The following is a 26,694-nucleotide window of genomic DNA, read 5'->3' on the forward strand; positions in this document are numbered from 1 at the left end:
GATATGTGATTGTGTTAAAGTAATAAGTGTAGAGCACATATTACTGTCACTATCTGTTCTAAAACATATTAATACTGTTAGTGCATTTTTGTCTGGAAGGTTTCTCATAAAATAGATATAGTTATTACATATAAAACATATATATTATATATATGTTATATATGTTATATTTGATTAAAGCTATATAATATATATTATATACCATATGAATATGATATATTATATATATGACGCAATATTTACGTACAAGTAAAGCCTTATCTTGTGTCGCTATCTCCTGTATGCCATATTAATGCTCTATAGTTAGCGCATTTAAGAGCGGTGAGCTGGAAAATTCTTTGCTCTTGTTTCAATAAAATGCAATTTTACAGAATGTGGAGTGTACAAGACTTTATTGATCTCAGCAAGGCCTAGAGTAGTGGTAAATGTCACCCACTGTGAATCTGGGATCTTGAACAGGCGCCTTGAACTCAACCAAACTGAGAGTGCTGAATTGGCTCTAAGCAGAAATTAAGCCAAGCCAAGCCAGCCCCTCAGATCACAGAATCCCAGAATGGCTTGGCTTGGAAGGGTCCTTAGAAATTGTCTTGTTCCAGCCCTGCTGCCAAGGGCAGGGACACCTTCCGCCAGGCCAGGCTGCCACAAGGCGCATCCAAGCTGGCCTGGAAGACGGCCAGGGATGGGGCAGCCACAGCTCCTGTGGGCAGCGTGGGCCAGGCCTCAGCAGCCTCTGAGGCCAGAATTCCTCGCCCATCTCCAGCCTAAGGCTGTCCTGTGTCACTGGGAAGCCACTGGCCCTGGCGCTGTCCCTGCGGGCCCTTGCCAACAGCCCCCGTGCAGGTCTCTGCTGGCTCCCGGGCAGGGACTGAAAGGCCGCAGGAAGGCGCCCCTGGAGAAGGCCTTGGAGAGCGCTGGGGCCAGGAGTGCCGCCATGAGGGCAGCAAGCGGGGCCTGGGCTGTCGGTGCGTATGGGAGGGCACAGGGCGGGCACTGAGGCCCTGCCAGCTGGAGCTGGGAGCTCTGCAGGGTGGCCGGCAGAGAGGCCTGGGCTCCCGCAGCTCTGCAGCCCTCACGGCTGAGGCAGCTGCCCGGGCACAGCCGGCTGGGGACACGCGGCCAGCCCGGGGCCAGCTGCAGGGGGAGCCGGCTCTGGGGCCAGCCCAGGCCGCAGCAGGGAGCAGCCCGTGGGGCTGTGCCCGGCCAGGGAGCGGCTCTGTCCGGGGACAGGGCTCCGGGAGCAGGGCAGCAGGGCCGGCAGTGCCGGGCACAGACACAGGGGCACACATGGCTGCAGCCACAGTCAGGATCACGCAGGAGCCTTCTCACTCTCTGCAGCTCCCACACAGCAGGGTGGGGCTGGTGCAGGTCAGCCTCTGCTCCCAGGAACCAAGGGAGAGGACAAGAGGAAATGGCCTCACCTTCAGCCATGGGAGGCTTAGACTAAGTTTTAGGGAAAAATTTCTCCTCTGAAAGTGTTGTCAAGCACTGGCACTGGCTGCCCGAGGAATTGGTGCGATTGTCCTTGCTTGAGCCACTTCAGCAATGTGTGGCAGCGGCACTCGGGGACATGGTTGCGAGTTGAACTTGTCCGTGTTAGGTTTGTGCCCTGCGACTTGATAGCAGGACCAATGTGGAGTGGGACACAGCCCAGCTGCTGGCAGCTGTGAGCTGACTTATTCTGTACAGATGAGCCTTCCACCATGGCGAGCACCAGTGCTGGCAGCCGAGCCACTGGCACCATGCCACCTTACACTGCTGCAGAAGACTTGAAGGCTCAGGCTGTGTCACAGGAGGGGGGTGGGTGGCTCTCCCAGCTCCTGAGCTCAAGGTGAGAGGAGAGAAAAGCTGTTACCCATCAGTGCCTTGAACTGAAACATGGTAACAGGGGAAAGAGATGTGCAAAGGCACAATTTTGAGTTCCATGTAGGCAGCACTGAGAATGGACCACTCCAATCCAGGTGTACGGCAATATGGCAAATGCCACACGTTTTTCCTGGGGGGGGAAAAAGCTTTAAATGAAACACAACAAAGACCCCAAACCCAGACAGTATTGTTTGAATATTTTGTGATTGATGGCTGAGAGAAGCAGCTGTGCAGTGCTGATTGTGCCTTCTCTGCATACTCATCATCATCTATGCTTGTCTCAGGGGTCTCCAAAGCCAGGTGATCATTTCTTCCTGCTCCAGCCTGTGCTGAGACCAAGCAGCCCTGGGGTGCCCAGGCCCGTTAGCAGGAGAGCTGGTGAAAGTCACTGCCAGGCACACGGCCTTCCCCTCCAAGGCTCCAGAGACACAAGGGCAGAAAGCTGGAGCCTAAGCTGCATTGCACTTGCACCTTGTTGGCCTTGTCTGTCCTCTGGCATCCCTCAGGCTGGGCGGTGTAAATCTGAGCTGCTTCCTCAGGGAATTCAGGGTTTGCCCACACTGGGGCCTTGCTGAAGGCAAAGGCCACGCAAGGGCTCTCTCCCTTGTGCTGCCCGTGCCATGGAAGGCCCCAGAGCAAGAGGGCATTTCTTGGCTGCTGAGGCCCCTCTTGACACTCTGGACTTGCAGGTTAGAAAAAACCACATGGACATACGGGGACATTCCAGCATTGACTTTCACTCCTAACCTTTCCATTCTCTACAAGGAAAATTCTGATTTTTCCTTCTGCTCTGAAGGCCACGGATTCCCTTGGCTGATGTTTTTGGCACAAAGGTTCTCCTCCCATGGAAACCCTTCCGGGCAACCTGAAATTCTTCTGCCCACTGAGAACCCATTCTGTCCCACTGGAACACGGGAAGTGCCGTGCAAAAGCCCCACGTTTCTCTCCCCTGCCAGGAGCTGGTTTCACAGCTCAAATGCCGGACACGATACTGATGGCCCCAGAAGGGAGGTTGTAGCTTAGTGGGAGTCATTCTATCAGCCCAGGGAACAAACAGTATGAGCAGAGGAAAATGACCTCAAGTTGCGCTAGGGGAGGTTTCGATTGCATCTCTAGGAACTATTCCCTCAAGCAAAAGGTGCCAAGCTTGGGAACAGGCTGCCTAGGGAAATGGCTCGGAGTGACCACCCTCAGAGAGGTATAACAGTCTTGTTGATGTGGCATTTGGGGACCTGGCTGATTGGAGCAGTAGGCAGTGTTAACTTTGCAGCTGCACTGTGTGATCTTCAGGGACTTTTTCAACCACGCTGACACCTAGATTTCAGTGCAGCTCAACCAGTGAGGAGTCAAAGCTTAGAGTCAATGATCCTCAAGGGAGCCTTCCAACAGGGATGTCTATGAGATTGCCAGTAAAGGGCAGATGAAAAGAATGACAAAAAGAGAGAACAATGGGAAATCCTTTGGAAAAGCTTCCCCCAAGGGCAGCCCTAAGCAGTACACCAGGGCCACTCTGAGTGCCTGAGCCAGGAGTTGGCTCGGGGCAAAAGGGTGGGGCTGGCTGTATTGTGACATGCTGTGACACATGTGACATCACGGGGGACATGTCATAATGGGGGCAGCTCTAAAAGGCCCCAGCAGGTAACGCTGGCCATGCATTGCTTTGGCAAGCGGTGAGTGCACACGTGGCGGGGAGGCTGGGCTGGGAACAAGGGCTGGGGCAGAAACGCTGCACCTGGGGCTGGGTTCTCCTTCTGCATGCAGGGACAGCCCCTCATGGGAGAGCCTTGGGCAGGCCACAGGGCAGCGGCTGCTGCTGCTGCTGGCCACTGAGACAGGCCTTGCTGCCTGCATGCTGTCTGTGGCCCTGTGCTTCCTGCGCCCAGATCCCTGAGGATCCTGTTCTCTATCCAGCAAGCAGCAGTTCCCTCCCTCCCCGCCCCACTCACAGACTTCTCTCCCTCCTCCTGCAGACCATGGATCCCATGGTATTCTTTTTCATGCTCTTGAAAAGCCTCATCCAGTACCCAGAGCCCGTGGCTGAGGGATTGGATGAGGAAACACGTCTGCGCATGGAAGTGCGTGCCAAACACCTGGAACGGGAGAGGCTTCAGCTGGAGCAGGAGGTGGAGCGGCATAGGCAGCAGCAGGTGCAGTTCTTGCTGCTCTTAGCTGTTGTTGTGGTCCTGGTCTACATCTTGGTCCTGTGGTTTATTGGGTGGAAAAGCAGCCTGAGGAGAGAGGAGGATGAAGAAGAAAACCGTGGTGCAAATGAAGAGGAAGCGGGCAATGTTGCTGCAAATGAAGAAGACGATGTTGGAAACGAAGCTGTCAATGAGGCTGAAATTGCAGCAAACAACGATGTTGCACTTGCAGTCCAAGTAGAAGATGATTTTGACGATCGCGTTGGACGAGTTATAATGCAGCGCATCCGGTGGCCTGTACAGGACCTGCAGAGAGGCTGTCAGTGGACAACTAACCTGATGGACAATTACGCGGTTTATTTTGGACACGTCTTGTCAAACAGTTTCTACCCAGTCCTGCAACGAGCCATCGGGGTGGGCAGTGCCTTTGAGGGCTGGAGTCCCCGTGAGGAGGACGTGGTGTACCGCGTGCTCATCCCCATGACTCCTCCCCGAGGCCACAGCTTCCACCTGGAGCTGGACAGTGCAGGGCAGAGGCCCGTGAGGAACTTCCGTGTCCGCGTGCAGCTGGAGTGCACCTGCAGGAGGGAGCAGCAGGCTGAGGACATGCTGTGCTTCCTGCACCACCCTGAGGAGGAGCTGAGGAGGAATCAGGGTCCCAGCCTCCTGCACACCCTGTGCACCGGCTCCTACCTGGACGTGCAGAAAACTGCCCGCTGGTTCTACCAACTGGTGAGAGCAATCTGGCCAGCTTTGCCTCAGTCACACAACTGGCACTTAGTGCTGCTGCCCTCCACGCGCTCCTGCCAATTCAAGGTGACCAACGGCAGGGAAAGCTTCAGGATTGAGATGCTCTTCGGGGTGCGGAGAGATGACTCAGCCGTCTTCGTCAGCAGCCAGACCAGAGAGGCCCACACAGCAAGCACAATCTGGCCCGAGTCTTATGCTGTGGCAGAGGCTGAATTCTTCAAGCACATTGCCAGGCAGGCCCCTCCTGACAGCTTGCACCTGAAATGCCTGCAGTTCTTCACCCGACTTCCGCTGGGCTTCAGCTTTTCCACCTACACCATGAAGACCATTGTCATGCACCTGCTCAATGTCATCCCCGTCTCATCGTGGCGCAGGAGAGACCTCCTAGAACGACTGCAGGATATCATCAAGAGCCTGCGCTTCTGTGTGCAAGCCAAACGCCTCAACCACTTCATTGTGGGGAACCCGACGCTCCCTCAGCACATCCGTGTACCTGCAGATGTTCAAACGTGTGGGTCGTACAATCTTCTCCTTCGCCTGGCGCAGCAGCCGGATGCCCACGCCCAGGCCATCCATGAGTACCAGGTTCTGAAAAGGTGGTACAAAAGAATCCTTCTTGCTGAAGATTGACCCAGTGAAGGGGAGGAGTCGTGGCTGTGAGCACAGAGCTGTGCTTGTGCTGTTCACAGCTGGCAGCAGAGAACCACCTTGCAGTCCAGATTTGGCTGAGAAGAGGATGCGTGCAAAGGCTCTGGTGAAGGTCCCACTGGCTCTCCTGCCGCCTCAGCAGGTGGAGGGCCCTGGGTGCTTTTAGACTAGGTCTTTCTGTAATTTCATTTTCCAAAAAAAGCACCCAGACCGCATTCAGCCCTGCTTCCCACTACTCTCCCATGCCGGAAAAAGCACATGAAGAGAACACGTGCAGGGCTAAAGCCTCCAAAGCTGACCTGCAACATGCAGTCTTTCCTGGCCTTTGAAAAGGGGCAAAATCTAGAGCGTGGGAGAAGTGTGAATGTGGGACAGAGAAAGAGAAAAAAAATGGGGCAAAAAGGACCAAGAGAAAAAGCGGGGGCTGCTGGCCGAGGATCAGTCAACGGATGGAGTCTCTCTATGTTCCTGGAAGGGACGTCTTGACGTCAGCGTTGGAACAACGGCGTTGGAGCTGGCCGGAAATTTTGTATATGAAGGAATCCAGATTTTTATTTCATAGATATATAGTGTATTCCTATTATAGACTATAATATTTATAAATTATATATACCACTAAACTACCATAAACCAAAATGGTATACTTAGAGAAATAATATAAAATATATGAAATGTGTAGTTATGATGTAAGGATAAAAAGTAATTTTAAAGAGTTGAATATGTAATTATGTGTAAATACTAACAGTAGAGGGCATATTTAGGGTCACTATCTGTTATGACACATATTGTTGCTTTTAGTATGTTTATGTCTGGAAGGTGTTTTCCATAAAAGAGAGGTATTTATAACATAGATAAGATACATATGATATATACATGCTGTTAAAATTAGATTTGAATAGAACTGTGTAATATGTATTATACACCCCATGCCCGTATATATTACCCCATGCCTATAATATATTAGAATATATTACGTTACTCATACAATTTTTAGATACATATATAGCCATATCTACTGTCCCTATCTGTTGTGAACCATATATATGCCCTATAGTTAGCGCATTTAAGAGCGGTGAGCTGGAAAATTCTTTGCTCTTGTTTCAATAAAATGCAATTTTCCAGGATCTGCTGTGTGCAAGACTTTATTGATCTCAGCAAGGCCTAGAGTAGTGGTAAATGTCACCCACTGTGAATCTGGGATCTTGAACAGGCGCCTTGAACTCAACCAAACTGAGAGTGCTGAATTGGCTCTAAGCAGAAATTAAGCCAAGCCAAGCCAGCCCCTCAGATCACAGAATCCCAGAATGGCTTGGCTTGGAAGGGTCCTTAGAAATTGTCTTGTTCCAGCCCTGCTGCCAAGGGCAGGGACACCTTCCGCCAGGCCAGGCTGCCACAAGGCGCATCCAAGCTGGCCTGGAAGACGGCCAGGGATGGGGCAGCCACAGCTCCTGTGGGCAGCGTGGGCCAGGCCTCAGCAGCCTCTGAGGCCAGAATTCCTCGCCCATCTCCAGCCTAAGGCTGTCCTGTGTCACTGGGAAGCCACTGGCCCTGGCGCTGTCCCTGCGGGCCCTTGCCAACAGCCCCCGTGCAGGTCTCTGCTGGCTCCCGGGCAGGGACTGAAAGGCCGCAGGAAGGCGCCCCTGGAGAAGGCCTTGGAGAGCGCTGGGGCCAGGAGTGCCGCCATGAGGGCAGCAAGCGGGGCCTGGGCTGTCGGTGCGTATGGGAGGGCACAGGGCGGGCACTGAGGCCCTGCCAGCTGGAGCTGGGAGCTCTGCAGGGTGGCCGGCAGAGAGGCCTGGGCTCCCGCAGCTCTGCAGCCCTCACGGCTGAGGCAGCTGCCCGGGCACAGCCGGCTGGGGACACGCGGCCAGCCCGGGGCCAGCTGCAGGGGGAGCCGGCTCTGGGGCCAGCCCAGGCCGCAGCAGGGAGCAGCCCGTGGGGCTGTGCCCGGCCAGGGAGCGGCTCTGTCCGGGGACAGGGCTCCGGGAGCAGGGCAGCAGGGCCGGCAGTGCCGGGCACAGACACAGGGGCACACATGGCTGCAGCCACAGTCAGGATCACGCAGGAGCCTTCTCACTCTCTGCAGCTCCCACACAGCAGGGTGGGGCTGGTGCAGGTCAGCCTCTGCTCCCAGGAACCAAGGGAGAGGACAAGAGGAAAATGGCCTCACCTTCAGCCATGGGAGGCTTAGACTAAGTTTTAGGGAAAAATTTCTCCTGTGAAGGTGTTGTCAAGCACTGGCACTGGCTGCCCGAGGAATTGGTGCAATTGTCCTTGCTTGAGCCACTTCAGCAATGTGTGGCAGCGGCACTCGGGGACATGGTTGCGAGTTGAACTTGTCCGTGTTAGGTTTGTGCCCTGCGACTTGATAGCAGGACCAATGTGGAGTGGGACACAGCCCAGCTGCTGGCAGCTGTGAGCTGACTTACTCCGTACAGATGAGCCTTCCAGCATGGCGAGCACCAGTGCTGGCAGCCGAGCCACTGGCACCATGCCACCTTACACTGCTGCAGAAGACTTGAAGGCTCAGGCTGTGTCACAGGAGGGGGGTGGGTGGCTCTCCCAGCTCCTGAGCTCAAGGTGAGAGGAGAGAAAAGCTGTTACCCATCAGTGCCTTGAACTGAAACATGGTAACAGGGGAAAGAGATGTGCAAAGGCACAATTTTGAGTTCCATGTAGGCAGCACTGAGAATGGACCACTCCAATCCAGGTGTACGGCAATATGGCAAATGCCACACGTTTTTCCTGGGGGGGAAAAAGCTTTAAATGAAACACAACAAAGACCCCAAACCCAGACAGTATTGTTTGAATATTTTGTGATTGATGGCTGAGAGAAGCAGCTGTGCAGTGCTGATTGTGCCTTCTCTGCATACTCATCATCATCTATGCTTGTCTCAGGGGTCTCCAAAGCCAGGTGATCATTTCTTCCTGCTCCAGCCTGTGCTGAGACCAAGCAGCCCTGGGGTGCCCAGGCCCGTTAGCAGGAGAGCTGGTGAAAGTCACTGCCAGGCACACGGCCTTCCCCTCCAAGGCTCCAGAGACACAAGGGCAGAAAGCTGGAGCCTAAGCTGCATTGCACTTGCACCTTGTTGGCCTTGTCTGTCCTCTGGCATCCCTCAGGCTGGGCGGTGTAAATCTGAGCTGCTTCCACAGGGAATTCAGGGTTTGCCCACACTGGGGCCTTGCTGAAGGCAAAGGCCACGCAAGGGCTCTCTCCCTTGTGCCGCCCGTGCCATGGAAGGCTCCAGAGCAAGAGGGCATTTCTTGGCTGCTGAGGCCCCTCTTGACACTCTGGCCTTGCAGGTTAGAAAAAACCACATGGACATACGGGGACATTCCAGCATTGACTTTCACTCCTAACCTTTCCATTCTCTACAAGGAAAATTCTGATTTTTCCTTCTGCTCTGAAGGCCACGGATTCCCTTGGCTGATGTTTTTGGCACAAAGGTTCTCCTCCCATGGAAACCCTTCCGGGCAACCTGAAATTCTTCTGCCCACTGAGAACCCATTCTGTCCCACTGGAACATGGGAAGTGCCGTGCAAAAGCCCCACGTTTCTCTCCCCTGCCAGGAGCTGGTTTCACAGCTCAAATGCCGGACACGATACTGATGGCCCCAGAAGGGAGGTTGTAGCTTAGTGGGAGTCATTCTATCAGCCCAGGGAACAAACAGTATGAGCAGAGGAAAATGACCTCAAGTTGCGCTAGGGGAGGTTTCGATTGCATCTCTAGGAAATATTCCCTCAAGCAAAAGGTGCCAAGCTTGGGAACAGGCTGCCTAGGGAAATGGCTCGGAGTGACCACCCTCAGAGAGGTATAACAGTCTTGTTGATGTGGCATTTGGGGACCTGGCTGATTGGAGCAGTAGGCAGTGTTAACTTTGCAGCTGCACTGTGTGATCTTCAGGGACTTTTTCAACCACGCTGACACCTAGATTTCAGTGCAGCTCAACCAGTGAGGAGTCAAAGCTTAGAGTCAATGATCCTCAAGGGAGCCTTCCAACAGGGATGTCTATGAGATTGCCAGTAAAGGGCAGATGAAAAGAATGACAAAAAGAGAGAACAATGGGAAATCCTTTGGAAAAGCTTCCCCCAAGGGCAGCCCTAAGCAGTACACCAGGGCCACTCTGAGTGCCTGAGCCAGGAGTTGGCTCGGGGCAAAAGGGTGGGGCTGGCTGTATTGTGACATGCTGTGACACATGTGACATCACGGGGGACATGTCATAATGGGGGCAGCTCTAAAAGGCCCCAGCAGGTAACGCTGGCCCTGCATTGCTTTGGCAAGCGGTGAGTGCACACGTGGCGGGGAGGCTGGGCTGGGAACAAGGGCTGGGGCAGAAACGCTGCACCTGGGGCTGGGTTCTCCTTCTGCATGCAGGGACAGCCCCTCATGGGAGAGCCTTGGGCAGGCCACAGGGCAGCGGCTGCTGCTGCTGCTGGGGCACTGAGACAGGCCTTGCTGCCTGCATGCTGTCTGTGGCCCTGTGCTTCCTGCGCCCAGATCCCTGAGGATCCTGTTCTCTATCCAGCAAGCAGCAGTTCCCTCCCTCCCCGCCCCACTCACAGACTTCTCTCCCTCCTCCTGCAGACCATGGATCCCATGGTATTCTTTTTCATGCTCTTGAAAAGCCTCATCCAGTACCCAGAGCCCGTGGCTGAGGGATTGGATGAGGAAACACGTCTGCGCATGGAAGTGCGTGCCAAACACCTGGAACGGGAGAGGCTTCAGCTGGAGCAGGAGGTGGAGCGGCATAGCCAGCAGCAGGTGCAGTTCTTGCTGCTCTTAGCTGTTGTTGTGGTCCTGGTCTACATCTTGGTCCTGTGGTTTATTGGGTGGAAAAGCAGCCTGAGGAGAGAGGAGGATGAAGAAGAAAACCGTGGTGCAAATGAAGAGGAAGCGGGCAATGTTGCTGCAAATGAAGAAGACGATGTTGGAAACGAAGCTGTCAATGAGGCTGAAATTGCAGCAAACAACGATGTTGCACTTGCAGTCCAAGTAGAAGATGATTTTGACGATCGCGTTGGACGAGTTATAATGCAGCGCATCCGGTGGCCTGTACAGGACCTGCAGAGAGGCTGTCAGTGGACAACTAACCTGATGGACAATTACGCGGTTTATTTTGGACACGTCTTGTCAAACAGTTTCTACCCAGTCCTGCAACGAGCCATCGGGGTGGGCAGTGCCTTTGAGGGCTGGAGTCCCCGTGAGGAGGACGTGGTGTACCGCGTGCTCATCCCCATGACTCCTCCCCGAGGCCACAGCTTCCACCTGGAGCTGGACAGTGCAGGGCAGAGGCCCGTGAGGAACTTCCGTGTCCGCGTGCAGCTGGAGTGCACCTGCAGGAGGGAGCAGCAGGCTGAGGACATGCTGTGCTTCCTGCACCACCCTGAGGAGGAGCTGAGGAGGAATCAGGGTCCCAGCCTCCTGCACACCCTGTGCACCGGCTCCTACCTGGACGTGCAGAAAACTGCCCGCTGGTTCTACCAACTGGTGAGAGCAATCTGGCCAGTTTTGCCTCAGTCACACAACTGGCACTTAGTGCTGCTGCCCTCCACGCGCTCCTGCCAATTCAAGGTGACCAACGGCAGGGAAAGCTTCAGGATTGAGATGCTCTTCGGGGTGCGGAGAGATGACTCAGCCGTCTTCGTCAGCAGCCAGACCAGAGAGGCCCACACAGCAAGCACAATCTGGCCCGAGTCTTATGCTGTGGCAGAGGCTGAATTCTTCAAGCACATTGCCAGGCAGGCCCCTCCTGACAGCTTGCACCTGAAATGCCTGCAGTTCTTCACCCGACTTCCGCTGGGCTTCAGCTTTTCCACCTACACCATGAAGACCATTGTCATGCACCTGCTCAATGTCATCCCCGTCTCATCGTGGCGCAGGAGAGACCTCCTAGAACGACTGCAGGATATCATCAAGAGCCTGCGCTTCTGTGTGCAAGCCAAACGCCTCAACCACTTCATTGTGGGGAACCCGACGCTCCCTCAGCACATCCGTGTACCTGCAGATGTTCAAACGTGTGGGTCGTACAATCTTCTCCTTCGCCTGGCGCAGCAGCCGGATGCCCACGCCCAGGCCATCCATGAGTACCAGGTTCTGAAAAGGTGGTACAAAAGAATCCTTCTTGCTGAAGATTGACCCGGTGAAGGGGAGGAGTCGTGGCTGTGAGCACAGAGCTGTGCTTGTGCTGTTCACAGCTGGCAGCAGAGAACCACCTTGCAGTCCAGATTTGGCTGAGAAGAGGATGCGTGCAAAGGCTCTGGTGAAGGTCCCACTGGCTCTCCTGCCGCCTCAGCAGGTGGAGGGCCCTGGGTGCTTTTAGACTAGGTCTTTCTGTAATTTCATTTTCCAAAAAAAGCACCCAGACCGCATTCAGCCCTGCTTCCCACTACTCTCCCATGCCGGAAAAAGCACATGAAGAGAACACGTGCAGGGCTAAAGCCTCCAAAGCTGACCTGCAACATGCAGTCTTTCCTGGCCTTTGAAAAGGGGCAAAATCTAGAGCGTGGGAGAAGTGTGAATGTGGGACAGAGAAAGAGAAAAAAAATGGGGCAAAAAGGACCAAGAGAAAAAGCGGGGGCTGCTGGCCGAGGATCAGTCAACGGATGGAGTCTCTCTATGTTCCTGGAAGGGACGTCTTGACGTCAGCGTTGGAACAACGGCGTTGGAGCTGGCCGGAAATTTTGTATACGAAGGAATCCAGATTTTTCTTTCATAGATATATAGTGTATTGCTATTATAGACTATAATATTTATAAATTATATATACCACTAAACTACCATAAACCAAAATGGTATACTTAGAGAAATAATATAAAATATATGAAATGTGTAGTTATGATGTAAGGATAAAAAGTAATTTTAAAGAGTTGAATATGTAATTATGTGTAAATACTAACAGTAGAGGGCATATTTAGGGTCACTATCTGTTATGACACATATTGTTGCTTTTAGTATGTTTATGTCTGGAAGGTGTTTTCCATAAAAGAGAGGTATTTATAACATAGATAAGATACATATGATATATACATGCTGTTAAAATTAGATTTGAATAGAACTGTGTAATATGTATTATACACCCCATGCCCGTATATATTACCCCATGCCTATAATATATTAGAATATATTACGTTACTCATACAATTTTTAGATACATATATAGCCATATCGACTGTCCCTATCTGTTGTGAACCATATATATGCCCTATAGTTAGCGCATTTAAGAGCGGTGAGCTGGAAAATTCTTTGCTCTTGTTTCAATAAAATGCAATTTTACAGGATCTGCTGTGTGCAAGACTTTATTGATCTCAGCAAGGCCTAGAGTAGTGGTAAATGTCACCCACTGTGAATCTGGGATCTTGAACAGACGCCTTGAACTCAACCAAACTGAGAGTGCTGAATTGGCTCTAAGCAGAAATTAAGCCAAGCCAAGCCAGCCCCTCAGATCACAGAATCCCAGAATGGCTTGGCTTGGAAGGGTCCTTAGAAATTGTCTTGTTCCAGCCCTGCTGCCAAGGGCAGGGACACCTTCCGCCAGGCCAGGCTGCCACAAGGCGCATCCAAGCTGGCCTGGAAGACGGCCAGGGATGGGGCAGCCACAGCTCCTGTGGGCAGCGTGGGCCAGGCCTCAGCAGCGTGGGGCAGCCACAGCTCCTGTGGGCAGCGTGGGCCAGCCTCAGCCAGAATTCCTCGCCCATCTCCAGCCTAAGGCTGTCCTGTGTCACTGGGAAGCCACTGGCCCTGGCGCTGTCCCTGCGGGCCCTTGCCAACAGCCCCCGTGCAGGTCTCTGCTGGCTCCCGGGCAGGGACTGAAAGGCCGCAGGAAGGCGCCCCTGGAGAAGGCCTTGGAGAGCGCTGGGGCCAGGAGTGCCGCCATGAGGGCAGCAAGCGGGGCCTGGGCTGTCGGTGCGTATGGGAGGGCACAGGGCGGGCACTGAGGCCCTGCCAGCTGGAGCTGGGAGCTCTGCAGGGTGGCCGGCAGAGAGGCCTGGGCTCCCGCAGCTCTGCAGCCCTCACGGCTGAGGCAGCTGCCCGGGCACAGCCGGCTGGGGACACGCGGCCAGCCCGGGGCCAGCTGCAGGGGGAGCCGGCTCTGGGGCCAGCCCAGGCCGCAGCAGGGAGCAGCCCGTGGGGCTGTGCCCGGCCAGGGAGCGGCTCTGCCCGGGGACAGGGCTCCGGGAGCAGGGCAGCAGGGCCGGCAGTGCCGGGCACAGACACAGGGGCACACATGGCTGCAGCCACAGTCAGGATCACACAGGAGCCTTCTCACTCTCTGCAGCTCCCACACAGCAGGGTGGGGCTGGTGCAGGTCAGCCTCTGCTCCCAGGAACCAAGGGAGAGGACAAGAGGAAAATGGCCTCACCTTCAGCCATGGGAGGCTTAGACTAAGTTTTAGGGAAAAATTTCTCCTGTGAAAGTGTTGTCAAGCACTGGCACTGGCTGCCCGAGGAATTGGTGCAATTGTCCTTGCTTGAGCCACTTCAGCAATGTGTGGCAGCGGCACTCGGGGACATGGTTGCGAGTTGAACTTGTCCGTGTTAGGTTTGTGCCCTGCGACTTGATAGCAGGACCAATGTGGAGTGGGACACAGCCCAGCTGCTGGCAGCTGTGAGCTGACTTACTCCGTACAGATGAGCCTTCCACCATGGCGAGCACCAGTGCTGGCAGCCGAGCCACTGGCACCATGCCACCTTACACTGCTGCAGAAGACTTGAAGGCTCAGGCTGTGTCACAGGAGGGGGGTGGGTGGCTCTCCCAGCTCCTGAGCTCAAGGTGAGAGGAGAGAAAAGCTGTTACCCATCAGTGCCTTGAACTGAAACATGGTAACAGGGCAAAGAGATGTGCAAAGGCACAATTTTGAGTTCCATGTAGGCAGCACTGAGAATGGACCACTCCAATCCAGGTGTACGGCAATATGGCAAATGCCACACGTTTTTCCTGGGGGGGGAAAAAGCTTTAAATGAAACACAACAAAGACCCCAAACCCAGACAGTATTGTTTGAATATTTTGTGATTGATGGCTGAGAGAAGCAGCTGTGCAGTGCTGATTGTGCCTTCTCTGCATACTCATCATCATCTATGCTTGTCTCAGGGGTCTCCAAAGCCAGGTGATCATTTCTTCCTGCTCCAGCCTGTGCTGAGACCAAGCAGCCCTGGGGTGCCCAGGCCCGTTAGCAGGAGAGCTGGTGAAAGTCACTGCCAGGCACACGGCCTTCCCCTCCAAGGCTCCAGAGACACAAGGGCAGAAAGCTGGAGCCTAAGCTGCATTGCACTTGCACCTTGTTGGCCTTGTCTGTCCTCTGGCATCCCTCAGGCTGGGCGGTGTAAATCTGAGCTGCTTCCACAGGGAATTCAGGGTTTGCCCACACTGGGGCCTTGCTGAAGGCAAAGGCCACGCAAGGGCTCTCTCCCTTGTGCTGCCCGTGCCATGGAAGGCCCCAGAGCAAGAGGGCATTTCTTGGCTGCTGAGGCCCCTCTTGACACTCTGGACTTGCAGGTTAGAAAAAACCACATGGACATGACCACGGGGACATTCCAGCATTGACTTTCACTCCTAACCTTTCCATTCTCTACAAGGAAAATTCTGATTTTTCCTTCTGCTCGGAAGGCCACGGATTCCCTTGGCTGATGTTTTTGGCACAAAGGTTCTCCTCCCATGGAAACCCTTCCGGGCAACCTGAAATTCTTCTGCCCACTGAGAACCCATTCTGTCCCACTGGAACACGGGAAGTGCCGTGCAAAAGCCCCACGTTTCTCTCCCCTGCCAGGAGCTGGTTTCACAGCTCAAATGCCGGACACGATACTGATGGCCCCAGAAGGGAGGTTGTAGCTTAGTGGGAGTCATTCTATCAGCCCAGGGAACAAACAGTATGAGCAGAGGAAAATGACCTCAAGTTGCGCTAGGGGAGGTTTCGATTGCATCTCTAGGAAATATTCCCTCAAGCAAAAGGTGCCAAGCTTGGGAACAGGCTGCCTAGGGAAATGGCTCGGAGTGACCACCCTCAGAGAGGTATAACAGTCTTGTTGATGTGGCATTTGGGGACCTGGCTGATTGGAGCAGTAGGCAGTGCTAACTTTGCAGCTGCACTGTGTGATCTTCAGGGACTTTTTCAACCGCGCTGACACCTAGATTTCAGTGCAGCTCAACCAGTGAGGAGTCAAAGCTTAGAGTCAATGATCCTCAAGGGGGCCTTCCAACAGGGATGTCTATGAGATTGCCAGTAAAGGGCAGATGAAAAGAATGACAAAAAGAGAGAACAATGGGAAATCCTTTGGAAAAGCTTCCCCCAAGGGCAGCCCTAAGCAGTACACCAGGGCCACTCTGAGTACCCGAGCCAGGAGTTGGCTCAGGGCAAAAGGGTGGGGCTGGCTGTATTGTGACATGCTGTGACACATGTGACATCACGGGGGACATGTCACAATGGGGGCAGCTCTAAAAGGCCCCAGCAGGTAACGCTGGCCATGCATTGCTTTGGCAAGCGGTGAGTGCACACGTGGCGGGGAGGCTGGGCTGGGAACAAGGGCTGGGGCAGAAATGCTGCACCTGGGGCTGGGTTCTCCTTCTGCATGCAGGGACAGCCCCTCATGGGAGAGCCTTGGGCAGGCCACAGGGCAGTGGCTGCTGCTGCTGCTGCTGGGGCACTGAGACAGGCCTTGCTGCCTGCATGCTGTCTGTGGCCCTGTGCTTCCTGTGCCCAGATCCCTGAGGGTCCTGTTCTCTATCCAGCAAGCAGCAGTTCCCTCCCTCCCCGCCCCACTCACAGACTTCTCTCCCTCCTCCTGCAGACCATGGATCCCATAGTGTTCTTTTTCATGCTCTTGAAAAGCCTCATCCAGTACCCAGAGCCCGTGGCTGAGGGATTGGATGAGGAAACACGTCTGCGCATGGAAGTGCGTGCCAAACACCTGGAACGGGAGAGGCTTCAGCTGGAGCAGGAGGTGGAGCGGCATAGCCAGCAGCAGGTGCAGTTCTTGCTGCTCTTAGCTGTTGTTGTGGTCCTGGTCTACATCTTGGTCCTGTGGTTTATTGGGTGGAAAAGCAGCCTGAGGAGAGAGGAGGATGAAGAAGAAAACCGTGGTGCAAATGAAGAGGAAGCGGGCAATGTTGCTGCAAATGAAGAAGACGATGTTGGAAACGAAGCTGTCAATGAGGCTGAAATTGCAGCAAACAACGATGTTGCACTTGCAGTCCAAGTAGAAGATGATTTTGACGATCGCGTTGGACGAGTTATAATGCAGCGCATCCGGTGGCCTGTACAGGACCTGCAGAGAGGCTGTGAGTGGACAACTAACCTGATGGACAATTACGCGGTTTATTTTGGACACGTCTTGTCAAACAGTTTCTACCCAGTCCTGCAACGAGCCATCGGGGTGGGCAGTGCCTTTGAGGGCTGGAGTCCCCGTGAGGAGGACGTGGTGTACCGCGTGCTCATCCCCATGACTCCTCCCCGAGGCCACAGCTTCCACCTGGAGCTGGACAGTGCAGGGCAGAGGCCCGTGAGGAACTTCCGTGTCCGCGTGCAGCTGGAGTGCACCTGCAGGAGGGAGCAGCAGGCTGAGGACATGCTGTGCTTCCTGCACCACCCTGAGGAGGAGCTGAGGAGGAATCAGGGTCCCAGCCTCCTGCACACCCTGTGCACCGGCTCCTACCTGGACGTGCAGAAAACTGCCCGCTGGTTCTACCAACTGGTGAGAGCAATCTGGCCAGCTTTGCCTCAGTCACACAACTGGCACTTAGTGCTGCTGCCCTCCACGCGCTCCTGCCAATTCAAGGTGACCAACGGCAGGGAAAGCTTCAGGATTGAGATGCTCTTCGGGGTGCGGAGAGACGACTCAGCCGTCTTCGTCAGCAGCCAGACCAGAGAGGCCCACACAGCAAGCACAATCTGGCCCGAGTCTTATGCTGTGGCAGAGGCTGAATTCTTCAAGCACATTGCCAGGCAGGCCCCTCCTGACAGCTTGCACCTGAAATGCCTGCAGTTCTTCACCCGACTTCCGCTGGGCTTCAGCTTTTCCACCTACACCATGAAGACCATTGTCATGCACCTGCTCAATGTCATCCCCGTCTCATCGTGGCGCAGGAGAGACCTCCTAGAACGACTGCAGGATATCATCAAGAGCCTGCGCTTCTGTGTGCAAGCCAAACGCCTCAACCACTTCATTGTGGGGAACCCGACGCTCCCTCAGCACATCCGTGTACCTGCAGATGTTCAAACGTGTGGGTCGTACAATCTTCTCCTTCGCCTGGCGCAGCAGCCGGATGCCCACGCCCAGGCCATCCATGAGTACCAGGTTCTGAAAAGGTGGTACAAAAGAATCCTTCTTGCTGAAGATTGACCCAGTGAAGGGGAGGAGTCGTGGCTGTGAGCACAGAGCTGTGCTTGTGCTGTTCACAGCTGGCAGCAGAGAACCACCTTGCAGTCCAGATTTGGCTGAGAAGAGGTTGCGTGCAAAGGCTCTGGTGAAGGTCCCACTGGCTCTCCTGCCGCCTCAGCAGGTGGAGGGCCCTGGGTGCTTTTAGACTAGGTCTTTCTGTAATTTCATTTTCCAAAAAAAGCACCCAGACCGCATTCAGCCCTGCTTCCCACTACTCTCCCATGCCGGAAAAAGCACATGAAGAGAACACGTGCAGGGCTAAAGCCTCCAAAGCTGACCTGCAACATGCAGTCTTTCCTGGCCTTTGAAAAGGGGCAAAATCTAGAGCGTGGGAGAAGTGTGAATGTGGGACAGAGAAAGAGAAAAAAAATGGGGCAAAAAGGACCAAGAGAAAAAGCGGGGGCTGCTGGCCGAGGATCAGTCAACGGATGGAGTCTCTCTATGTTCCTGGAAGGGACGTCTTGACGTCAGCGTTGGAACAACGGCGTTGGAGCTGGCCGGAAATTTTGTATACGAAGGAATCCAGATTTTTATTTCATAGATATATAGTGTATTCCTATTATAGACTATAATATTTATAAATTATATATACCACTAAACTACCATAAACCAAAATGGTATACTTAGAGAAATAATATAAAATATATGAAATGTGTAGTTATGATGTCAGGATAAAAAGTAATTTTAAAGAGTTGAATATGTAATTATGTGTAAATACTAACAGTAGAGGGCATATTTAGGGTCACTATCTGTTATGACACATATTGTTGCTTTTAGTATGTTTATGTCTGGAAGGTGTTTTCCATAAAAGAGAGGTATTTATAACATAGATAAGATACATATGATATATACATGCTGTTAAAATTAGATTTGAATAGAACTGTGTAATATGTATTATACACCCCATGCCCGTATATATTACCCCATGGCTATAATATATTAGAATATATTACGTTTCTCATACAATTTTTAGATACATATATAGCCATATCTACTGTCGCTATGTGTTGTGAACCATATATATGCCCTATAGTTAGCGCATTTAAGAGCGGTGAGCTGGAAAATTCTTTGCTCTTGTTTCAATAAAATGCAATTTTACAGGATCTTGCTGTAGCGCAAGACTTTATTGATCTCAGCAAGGCCTAGAGTAGTGGTAAATGTCACCCACTGTGAATCTGGGATCTTGAACAGACGCCTTGAACTCAACCAAACTGAGAGTGCTGAATTGGCTCTAAGCAGAAATTAAGCCAAGCCAAGCCAGCCCCTCAGATCACAGAATCCCAGAATGGCTTGGCTTGGAAGGGTCCTTAGAAATTGTCTTGTTCCAGCCCTGCTGCCAAGGGCAGGGACACCTTCCGCCAGGCCAGGCTGCCACAAGGCGCATCCAAGCTGGCCTGGAAGACGGCCAGGGATGGGGCAGCCACAGCTCCTGTGGGCAGCGTGGGCCAGGCCTCAGCAGCCTCTGAGGCCAGAATTCCTCGCCCATCTCCAGCCTAAGGCTGTCCTGTGTCACTGGGAAGCCACTGGCCCTGGCGCTGTCCCTGCGGGCCCTTGCCAACAGCCCCCGTGCAGGTCTCTGCTGGCTCCCGGGCAGGGACTGAAAGGCCGCAGGAAGGCGCCCCTGGAGAAGGCCTTGGAGAGCGCTGGGGCCAGGAGTGCCGCCATGAGGGCAGCAAGCAGGGCCTGGGCTGTCGGTGCGTTTGGGAGGGCACAGGGCGGGCACTGAGGCCCTGCCAGCTGGAGCTGGGAGCTCTGCAGGGTGGCCGGCAGAGAGGCCTGGGCTCCCGCAGCTCTGCAGCCCTCACGGCTGAGGCAGCTGCCCGGGCACAGCCGGCTGGGGACACGCGGCCAGCCTGGGGCCAGCTGCAGGGGGAGCCGGCTCTGGGGCCAGCCCAGGCCGCAGCAGGGAGCAGCCCATGGGGCTGTGCCCGGCCAGGGAGCGGCTCTGTCCGGGGACAGGGCTCCGGGAGCAGGGCAGCAGGGCCGGCAGTGCCGGGCACAGACACAGGGGCACACATGGCTGCAGCCACAGTCAGGATCACGCAGGAGCCTTCTCACTCTCTGCAGCTCCCACACAGCAGGGTGGGGCTGGTGCAGGTCAGCCTCTGCTCCCAGGAACCAAGGGAGAGGACAAGAGGAAATGGCCTCACCTTCAGCCATGGGAGGCTTAGACTAAGTTTTAGGGAAAAATTTCTCCTGTGAAGGTGTTGTCAAGCACTGGCACTGGCTGCCCGAGGAATTGGTGCAATTGTCCTTGCTTGAGCCACTTCAGCAATGTGTGGCAGCGGCACTCGGGGACATGGTTGCGAGTTGAACTTGTCTGTGTTTGGTTTGTGCCCTGCGACTTGATAGCAGGACCAATGTGGAGTGGGACACAGCCCAGCTGCTGGCAGCTGTGAGCTGACTTACTCCGTACAGATGAGCCTTCCAGCATGGCGAGCACCAGTGCTGGCAGCCGAGCCACTGGCACCATGCCACCTTACACTGCTGCAGAAGACTTGAAGGCTCAGGCTGTGTCACAGGAGGGGGGTGGGTGGCTCTCCCAGCTCCTGAGCTCAAGGTGAGAGGAGAGAAAAGCTGTTACCCATCAGTGCCTTGAACTGAAACATGGTAACAGGGCAAAGAGATGTGCAAAGGCACAATTTTGAGTTCCATGTAGGCAGCACTGAGAATGGACCACTCCAATCCAGGTGTACGGCAATATGGCAAATGCCACACGTTTTTCCTGGGGGGGGAAAAAGCTTTAAATGAAACACAACAAAGACCCCAAACCCAGACAGTATTGTTTGAATATTTTGTGATTGATGGCTGAGAGAAGCAGCTGTGCAGTGCTGATTGTGCCTTCTCTGCATACTCATCATCTATGCTTGTCTCAGGGGTCTCCAAAGCCAGGTGATCATTTCTTCCTGCTCCAGCCTGTGCTGAGACCAAGCAGCCCTGGGGTGCCCAGGCCCGTTAGCAGGAGAGCTGGTGAAAGTCACTGCCAGGCACACGGCCTTCCCCTCCAAGGCTCCAGAGACACAAGGGCAGAAAGCTGGAGCCTAAGCTGCATTGCACTTGCACCTTGTTGGCCTTGTCTGTCCTCTGGCATCCCTCAGGCTGGGCGGTGTAAATCTGAGCTGCTTCCACAGGGAATTCAGGGTTTGCCCACACTGGGGCCTTGCTGAAGGCAAAGGCCACGCAAGGGCTCTCTCCCTTGTGCCGCCCGTGCCATGGAAGGCCCCAGAGCAAGAGGGCATTTCTTGGCTGCTGAGGCCCCTCTTGACACTCTGGACTTGCAGGTTAGAAAAAACCACATGGACATACGGGGACATTCCAGCATTGACTTTCACTCCTAACCTTTCCATTCTCTACAAGGAAAATTCTGATTTTTCCTTCTGCTCTGAAGGCCACGGATTCCCTTGGCTGATGTTTTTGGCACAAAGGTTCTCCTCCCATGGAAACCCTTCCGGGCAACCTGAAATTCTTCTGCCCACTGAGAACCCATTCTGTCCCACTGGAACACGGGAAGTGCCGTGCAAAAGCCCCACGTTTCTCTCCCCTGCCAGGAGCTGGTTTCACAGCTCAAATGCCGGACACGATACTGATGGCCCCAGAAGGGAGGTTGTAGCTTAGTGGGAGTCATTCTATCAGCCCAGGGAACAAACAGTATGAGCAGAGGAAAATGACCTCAAGTTGCGCTAGGGGAGGTTTCGATTGCATCTCTAGGAAATATTCCCTCAAGCAAAAGGTGCCAAGCTTGGGAACAGGCTGCCTAGGGAAATGGCTCGGAGTGACCACCCTCAGAGAGGTATAACAGTCTTGTTGATGTGGCATTTGGGGACCTGGCTGATTGGAGCAGTAGGCAGTGTTAACTTTGCAGCTGCACTGTGTGATCTTCAGGGACTTTTTCAACCGCGCTGACACCTAGATTTCAGTGCAGCTCAACCAGTGAGGAGTCAAAGCTTAGAGTCAATGATCCTCAAGGGTGCCTTCCAACAGGGATGTCTATGAGGTTGCCAGTAAAGGGCAGATGAAAAGAAGGACAAAAAGAGAGAACAATGGGAAATCCTTAGGAAAAGCTTCCCCCAAGGGCAGCCCTAAGCAGTACACCAGGGCCACTCTGAGTGCCCGAGCCAGGAGTTGGCTCAGGGCAAAAGGGTGGGGCTGGCTGTATTGTGACATGCTGTGACACATGTGACATCACGGGGGACATGTCATAATGGGGGCAGCTCTAAAAGGCCCCAGCAGGTAACGCTGGCCATGCATTGCTTTGGCAAGCGGTGAGTGCACACGTGGCGGGGAGGCTAGGCTGGGAACAAGGGCTGGGGCAGAAATGCTGCACCTGGGGCTGGGTTCTCCTTCTGCATGCAGGGACAGCCCCTCATGGGAGAGCCTTGGGCAGGCCACAGGGCAGCGGCTGCTGCTGCTGCTGGGGCACTGAGACAGGCCTTGCTGCCTGCATGCTGTCTGTGGCCCTGTGCTTCCTGTGCCAGGATCCCTGAGGGTCCTGTTCTCTATCCAGCAAGCAGCAGTTCCCTCCCTCCCCGCCCCACTCACAGACTTCTCTCCCTCCTCCTGCAGACCATGGATCCCATAGTGTTCTTTTTCATGCTCTTGAAAAGCCTCATCCAGTACCCAGAGCCCGTGGCTGAGGGATTGGATGAGGAAACACGTCTGCGCATGGAAGTGCGTGCCAAACACCTGGAACGGGAGAGGCTTCAGCTGGAGCAGGAGGTGGAGCGGCATAGGCAGCAGCAGGTGCAGTTCTTGCTGCTCTTAGCTGTTGTTGTGGTCCTGGTCTACATCTTGGTCCTGTGGTTTATTGGGTGGAAAAGCAGCCTGAGGAGAGAGGAGGATGAAGAAGAAAACCGTGGTGCAAATGAAGAGGAAGCGGGCAATGTTGCTGCAAATGAAGAAGACGATGTTGGAAACGAAGCTGTCAATGAGGCTGAAATTGCAGCAAACAACGATGTTGCACTTGCAGTCCAAGTAGAAGATGATTTTGACGATCGCGTTGGACGAGTTATAATGCAGCGCATCCGGTGGCCTGTACAGGACCTGCAGAGAGGCTGTGAGTGGACAACTAACCTGATGGACAATTACGCGGTTTATTTTGGACACGTCTTGTCAAACAGTTTCTACCCAGTCCTGCAACGAGCCATCGGGGTGGGCAGTGCCTTTGAGGGCTGGAGTCCCCGTGAGGAGGACGTGGTGTACCGCGTGCTCATCCCCATGACTCCTCCCCGAGGCCACAGCTTCCACCTGGAGCTGGACAGTGCAGGGCAGAGGCCCGTGAGGAACTTCCGTGTCCGCGTGCAGCTGGAGTGCACCTGCAGGAGGGAGCAGCAGGCTGAGGACATGCTGTGCTTCCTGCACCACCCTGAGGAGGAGCTGAGGAGGAATCAGGGTCCCAGCCTCCTGCACACCCTGTGCACCGGCTCCTACCTGGACGTGCAGAAAACTGCCCGCTGGTTCTACCAACTGGTGAGAGCAATCTGGCCAGCTTTGCCTCAGTCACACAACTGGCACTTAGTGCTGCTGCCCTCCACGCGCTCCTGCCAATTCAAGGTGACCAACGGCAGGGAAAGCTTCAGGATTGAGATGCTCTTCGGGGTGCGGAGAGACGACTCAGCCGTCTTCGTCAGCAGCCAGACCAGAGAGGCCCACACAGCAAGCACAATCTGGCCCGAGTCTTATGCTGTGGCAGAGGCTGAATTCTTCAAGCACATTGCCAGGCAGGCCCCTCCTGACAGCTTGCACCTGAAATGCCTGCAGTTCTTCACCCGACTTCCGCTGGGCTTCAGCTTTTCCACCTACACCATGAAGACCATTGTCATGCACCTGCTCAATGTCATCCCCGTCTCATCGTGGCGCAGGAGAGACCTCCTAGAACGACTGCAGGATATCATCAAGAGCCTGCGCTTCTGTGTGCAAGCCAAACGCCTCAACCACTTCATTGTGGGGAACCCGACGCTCCCTCAGCACATCCGTGTACCTGCAGATGTTCAAACGTGTGGGTCGTACAATCTTCTCCTTCGCCTGGCGCAGCAGCCGGATGCCCACGCCCAGGCCATCCATGAGTACCAGGTTCTGAAAAGGTGGTACAAAAGAATCCTTCTTGCTGAAGATTGACCCAGTGAAGGGGAGGAGTCGTGGCTGTGAGCACAGAGCTGTGCTTGTGCTGTTCACAGCTGGCAGCAGAGAACCACCTTGCAGTCCAGATTTGGCTGAGAAGAGGTTGCGTGCAAAGGCTCTGGTGAAGGTCCCACTGGCTCTCCTGCTGCCTCAGCAGGTGGAGGGCCCTGGGTGCTTTTAGACTAGGTCTTTCTGTAATTTCATTTTCCAAAAAAAGCACCCAGACCGCATTCAGCCCTGCTTACCACTACTCTCCCATGCCGGAAAAAGCACATGAAGAGAACACGTGCCGTACGTGCAGGGCTAAAGCCTCCAAAGCCGACCTGCAACATACAGTCTTTCCTGGCCATTGAAAAGGGGCAAAATCTAGAGCATGGGAGAAGTGTGAATGTGGGACAGAGAAAGAGAAAAAAAATGGGGCAAAAAGGACCAAGAGAAAAAGCGGGGGCTGCTGGCCGAGGATCAGTCAACGGATGGAGTCTCTCTATGTTCCTGGAAGGGACGTCTTGACGTCAGCGTTGGAACAACGGCGTTGGAGCTGGCCGGAAATTTTGTATACGAAGGAATCCAGATTTTTATTTCATAGATATATAGTGTATTCCTATTATAGACTATAATATTTATAAATTATATATACTACTAAACTACCATAAACCAAAACGATATACTTAGAGAAATAATATAAAATATATGAAATGTGTAGTTATGATGTAAGGATAAGAAGTAATTTTAAAGAGTTGAATATGTAATTATGTGTAAATACTAACAGTAGAGGGCATATTTAGGGTCACTATCTGTTATGACACATATTGTTGCTTTTAGTATGTTTATGTCTGGAAGGTGTTTTCCATAAAAGAGAGATATTTATAACATAGATAAGATACCTATGATATATACATGCTGTTAAAATTAGATTTGAATAGAACTGTGTCATATGTATTATACACCCTATGCCTGTATATATTACCCCATGGCTATAATATATTAGAATATATTACGTTTCTCATACAATTTTTTGATACGTATATAGCCATATCTACTGTCCCTATCTGTTGTGAACCATATATATGCCCTATAGTTAGCACATTTAAGAGCGGTAAGCTGGAAAATTCTTTGCTCTTGTTTCAATAAAATGCAATTTTCCAGGATCTGCTGTGTGCAAGACTTTATTGATCTCAGCAAGGCCTAGAGTAGTGGTAAATGTCACCCACTGTGAATCTGGGATCTTGAACAGGCGCCTTGAACTCAACCAAACTGAGAGTGCTGAATTGGCTCTAAGCAGAAATTAAGCCAAGCCAAGCCAGCCCCTCAGATCACAGAATCCCAGAATGGCTTGGCTTGGAAGGGTCCTTAGAAATTGTCTTGTTCCAGCCCTGCTGCCAAGGGCAGGGACACCTTCCGCCAGGCCAGGTTGCCACAAGGCGCATCCAAGCTGGCCTGGAAGACGGCCAGGGATGGGGCAGCCAGAGCTCCTGTGGGCAGCGTGGGCCAGGCCTCAGCAGCCTCTGAGGCCAGAATTCCTTGCCCATCTCCAGCCTAAGGCTGTCCTGTGTCACTGGGAAGCCACTGGCCCTGGCGCTGTCCCTGCGGGCCCTTGCCAACAGCCCCCGTGCAGGTCTCTGCTGGCTCCCGGGCAGGGACTGAAAGGCCGCAGGAAGGCGCCCCTGGAGAAGGCCTTGGAGAGCGCTGGGGCCAGGAGTGCCGCCATGAGGGCAGCAAGCGGGGCCTGGGCTGTCGGTGCGTGTGGGAGGGCACAGGGGGGGCACTGAGGCCCTGCCAGCTGGAGCTGGGCGCTCTGCAGGGTGGCCGGCAGAGAGGCCTGGGCTCCCGCAGCTCTGCAGCCCTCACGGCTGAGGCAGCTGCCCGGGCACAGCCGGCTGGGGACACGCGGCCAGCCCGGGGCCAGCTGCAGGGGGAGCCGGCTCTGGGGCCAGCCAAGGCCGCAGCAGGGAGCAGCCCATGGGGCTGTGCCCGGCCAGGGAGCGGCTCTGCCCGGGGACAGGGCTCCGGGAGCAGGGCAGCAGGGCCGGCAGTGCCGGGCACAGACACAGGGGCACACATGGCTGCAGCCACAGTCAGGATCACGCAGGAGCCTTCTCACTCTCTGCAGCTCCCACACAGCAGGGTGGGGCTGGTGCAGGTCAGCCTCTGCTCCCAGGAACCAAGGGAGAGGACAAGAGGAAATGGCCTCACCTTCAGCCATGGGAGGCTTAGACTAAGTTTTAGGGAAAAATTTCTCCTGTGAAGGTGTTGTCAAGCACTGGCACTGGCTGCCCGAGGAATTGGTGCAATTGTCCTTGCTTGAGCCACTTCAGCAATGTGTGGCAGCGGCACTCGGGGACATGGTTGCGAGTTGAACTTGTCTGTGTTTGGTTTGTGCCCTGCGACTTGATAGCAGGACCAATGTGGAGTGGGACACAGCCCAGCTGCTGGCAGCTGTGAGCTGACTTACTCCGTACAGATGAGCCTTCCAGCATGGCGAGCACCAGTGCTGGCAGCCGAGCCACTGGCACCATGCCACCTTACACTGCTGCAGAAGACTTGAAGGCTCAGGCTGTGTCACAGGAGGGGGGTGGGTGGCTCTCCCAGCTCCTGAGCTCAAGGTGAGAGGAGAGAAAAGCTGTTACCCATCAGTGCCTTGAACTGAAACATCGTAACAGGGGAAAGAGATGTGCAAAGGAACAATTTTGAGTTCCATGTAGGCAGCACTGAGAATGGACCACTCCAATCCAGGTGTACAATATGGCAAATGCCACACCTTTTCCTGGGGGGGAAAAAGCTTCAAACAAAACCTTACAAAGA

At 54.0% G+C, this 26,694-nt stretch overlaps 4 protein-coding genes across 4 annotated transcripts; all 4 read left to right on the forward strand.

Annotated features, from left to right (window-relative positions):
- Window positions 1–3,932: 3,932 nt before the first annotated feature.
- LOC139589554 (inositol 1,4,5-trisphosphate receptor-interacting protein-like 1) lies at window positions 3,933–5,384 on the forward strand. Its single transcript, XM_071425992.1, has one exon. It carries the CDS (start codon window positions 3,933–3,935, stop codon window positions 5,382–5,384), a length of 1,452 nt encoding a protein of 483 aa, XP_071282093.1.
- Window positions 5,385–10,086: 4,702 nt separating this feature from the next.
- On the forward strand, window positions 10,087–11,538 carry LOC139589555 (inositol 1,4,5-trisphosphate receptor-interacting protein-like 1). Its single transcript, XM_071425993.1, has one exon. It carries the CDS (start codon window positions 10,087–10,089, stop codon window positions 11,536–11,538), a length of 1,452 nt encoding a protein of 483 aa, XP_071282094.1.
- Window positions 11,539–16,284: 4,746 nt separating this feature from the next.
- On the forward strand, window positions 16,285–17,736 carry LOC139589556 (inositol 1,4,5-trisphosphate receptor-interacting protein-like 1). The gene has a single exon (XM_071425994.1). The coding sequence runs from the start codon at window positions 16,285–16,287 to the stop codon at window positions 17,734–17,736; it is 1,452 nt and encodes a 483-aa protein (XP_071282095.1).
- Window positions 17,737–22,437: 4,701 nt separating this feature from the next.
- On the forward strand, window positions 22,438–23,889 carry LOC139589557 (inositol 1,4,5-trisphosphate receptor-interacting protein-like 1). Its single transcript, XM_071425995.1, has one exon. The coding sequence runs from the start codon at window positions 22,438–22,440 to the stop codon at window positions 23,887–23,889; it is 1,452 nt and encodes a 483-aa protein (XP_071282096.1).
- Window positions 23,890–26,694: the final 2,805 nt, after the last annotated feature.

This window comes from Agelaius tricolor, unplaced genomic scaffold (genome assembly GCF_023055355.1).
Source record: "Agelaius tricolor isolate 1412-34295 unplaced genomic scaffold, bAgeTri1.0.p SCAF_5, whole genome shotgun sequence".
Classification (NCBI taxonomy): Eukaryota; Metazoa; Chordata; class Aves; order Passeriformes; family Icteridae; genus Agelaius; species Agelaius tricolor.

Coding starts and splice junctions, on each gene's coding strand:
- LOC139589554 (XM_071425992.1), top strand. CDS start 3,933: ATGGAAGTGCGTGCCAAACACCTGGAACGGGAGAGGCTTCAGCTGGAG.
- LOC139589555 (XM_071425993.1), top strand. CDS start 10,087: ATGGAAGTGCGTGCCAAACACCTGGAACGGGAGAGGCTTCAGCTGGAG.
- LOC139589556 (XM_071425994.1), top strand. CDS start 16,285: ATGGAAGTGCGTGCCAAACACCTGGAACGGGAGAGGCTTCAGCTGGAG.
- LOC139589557 (XM_071425995.1), top strand. CDS start 22,438: ATGGAAGTGCGTGCCAAACACCTGGAACGGGAGAGGCTTCAGCTGGAG.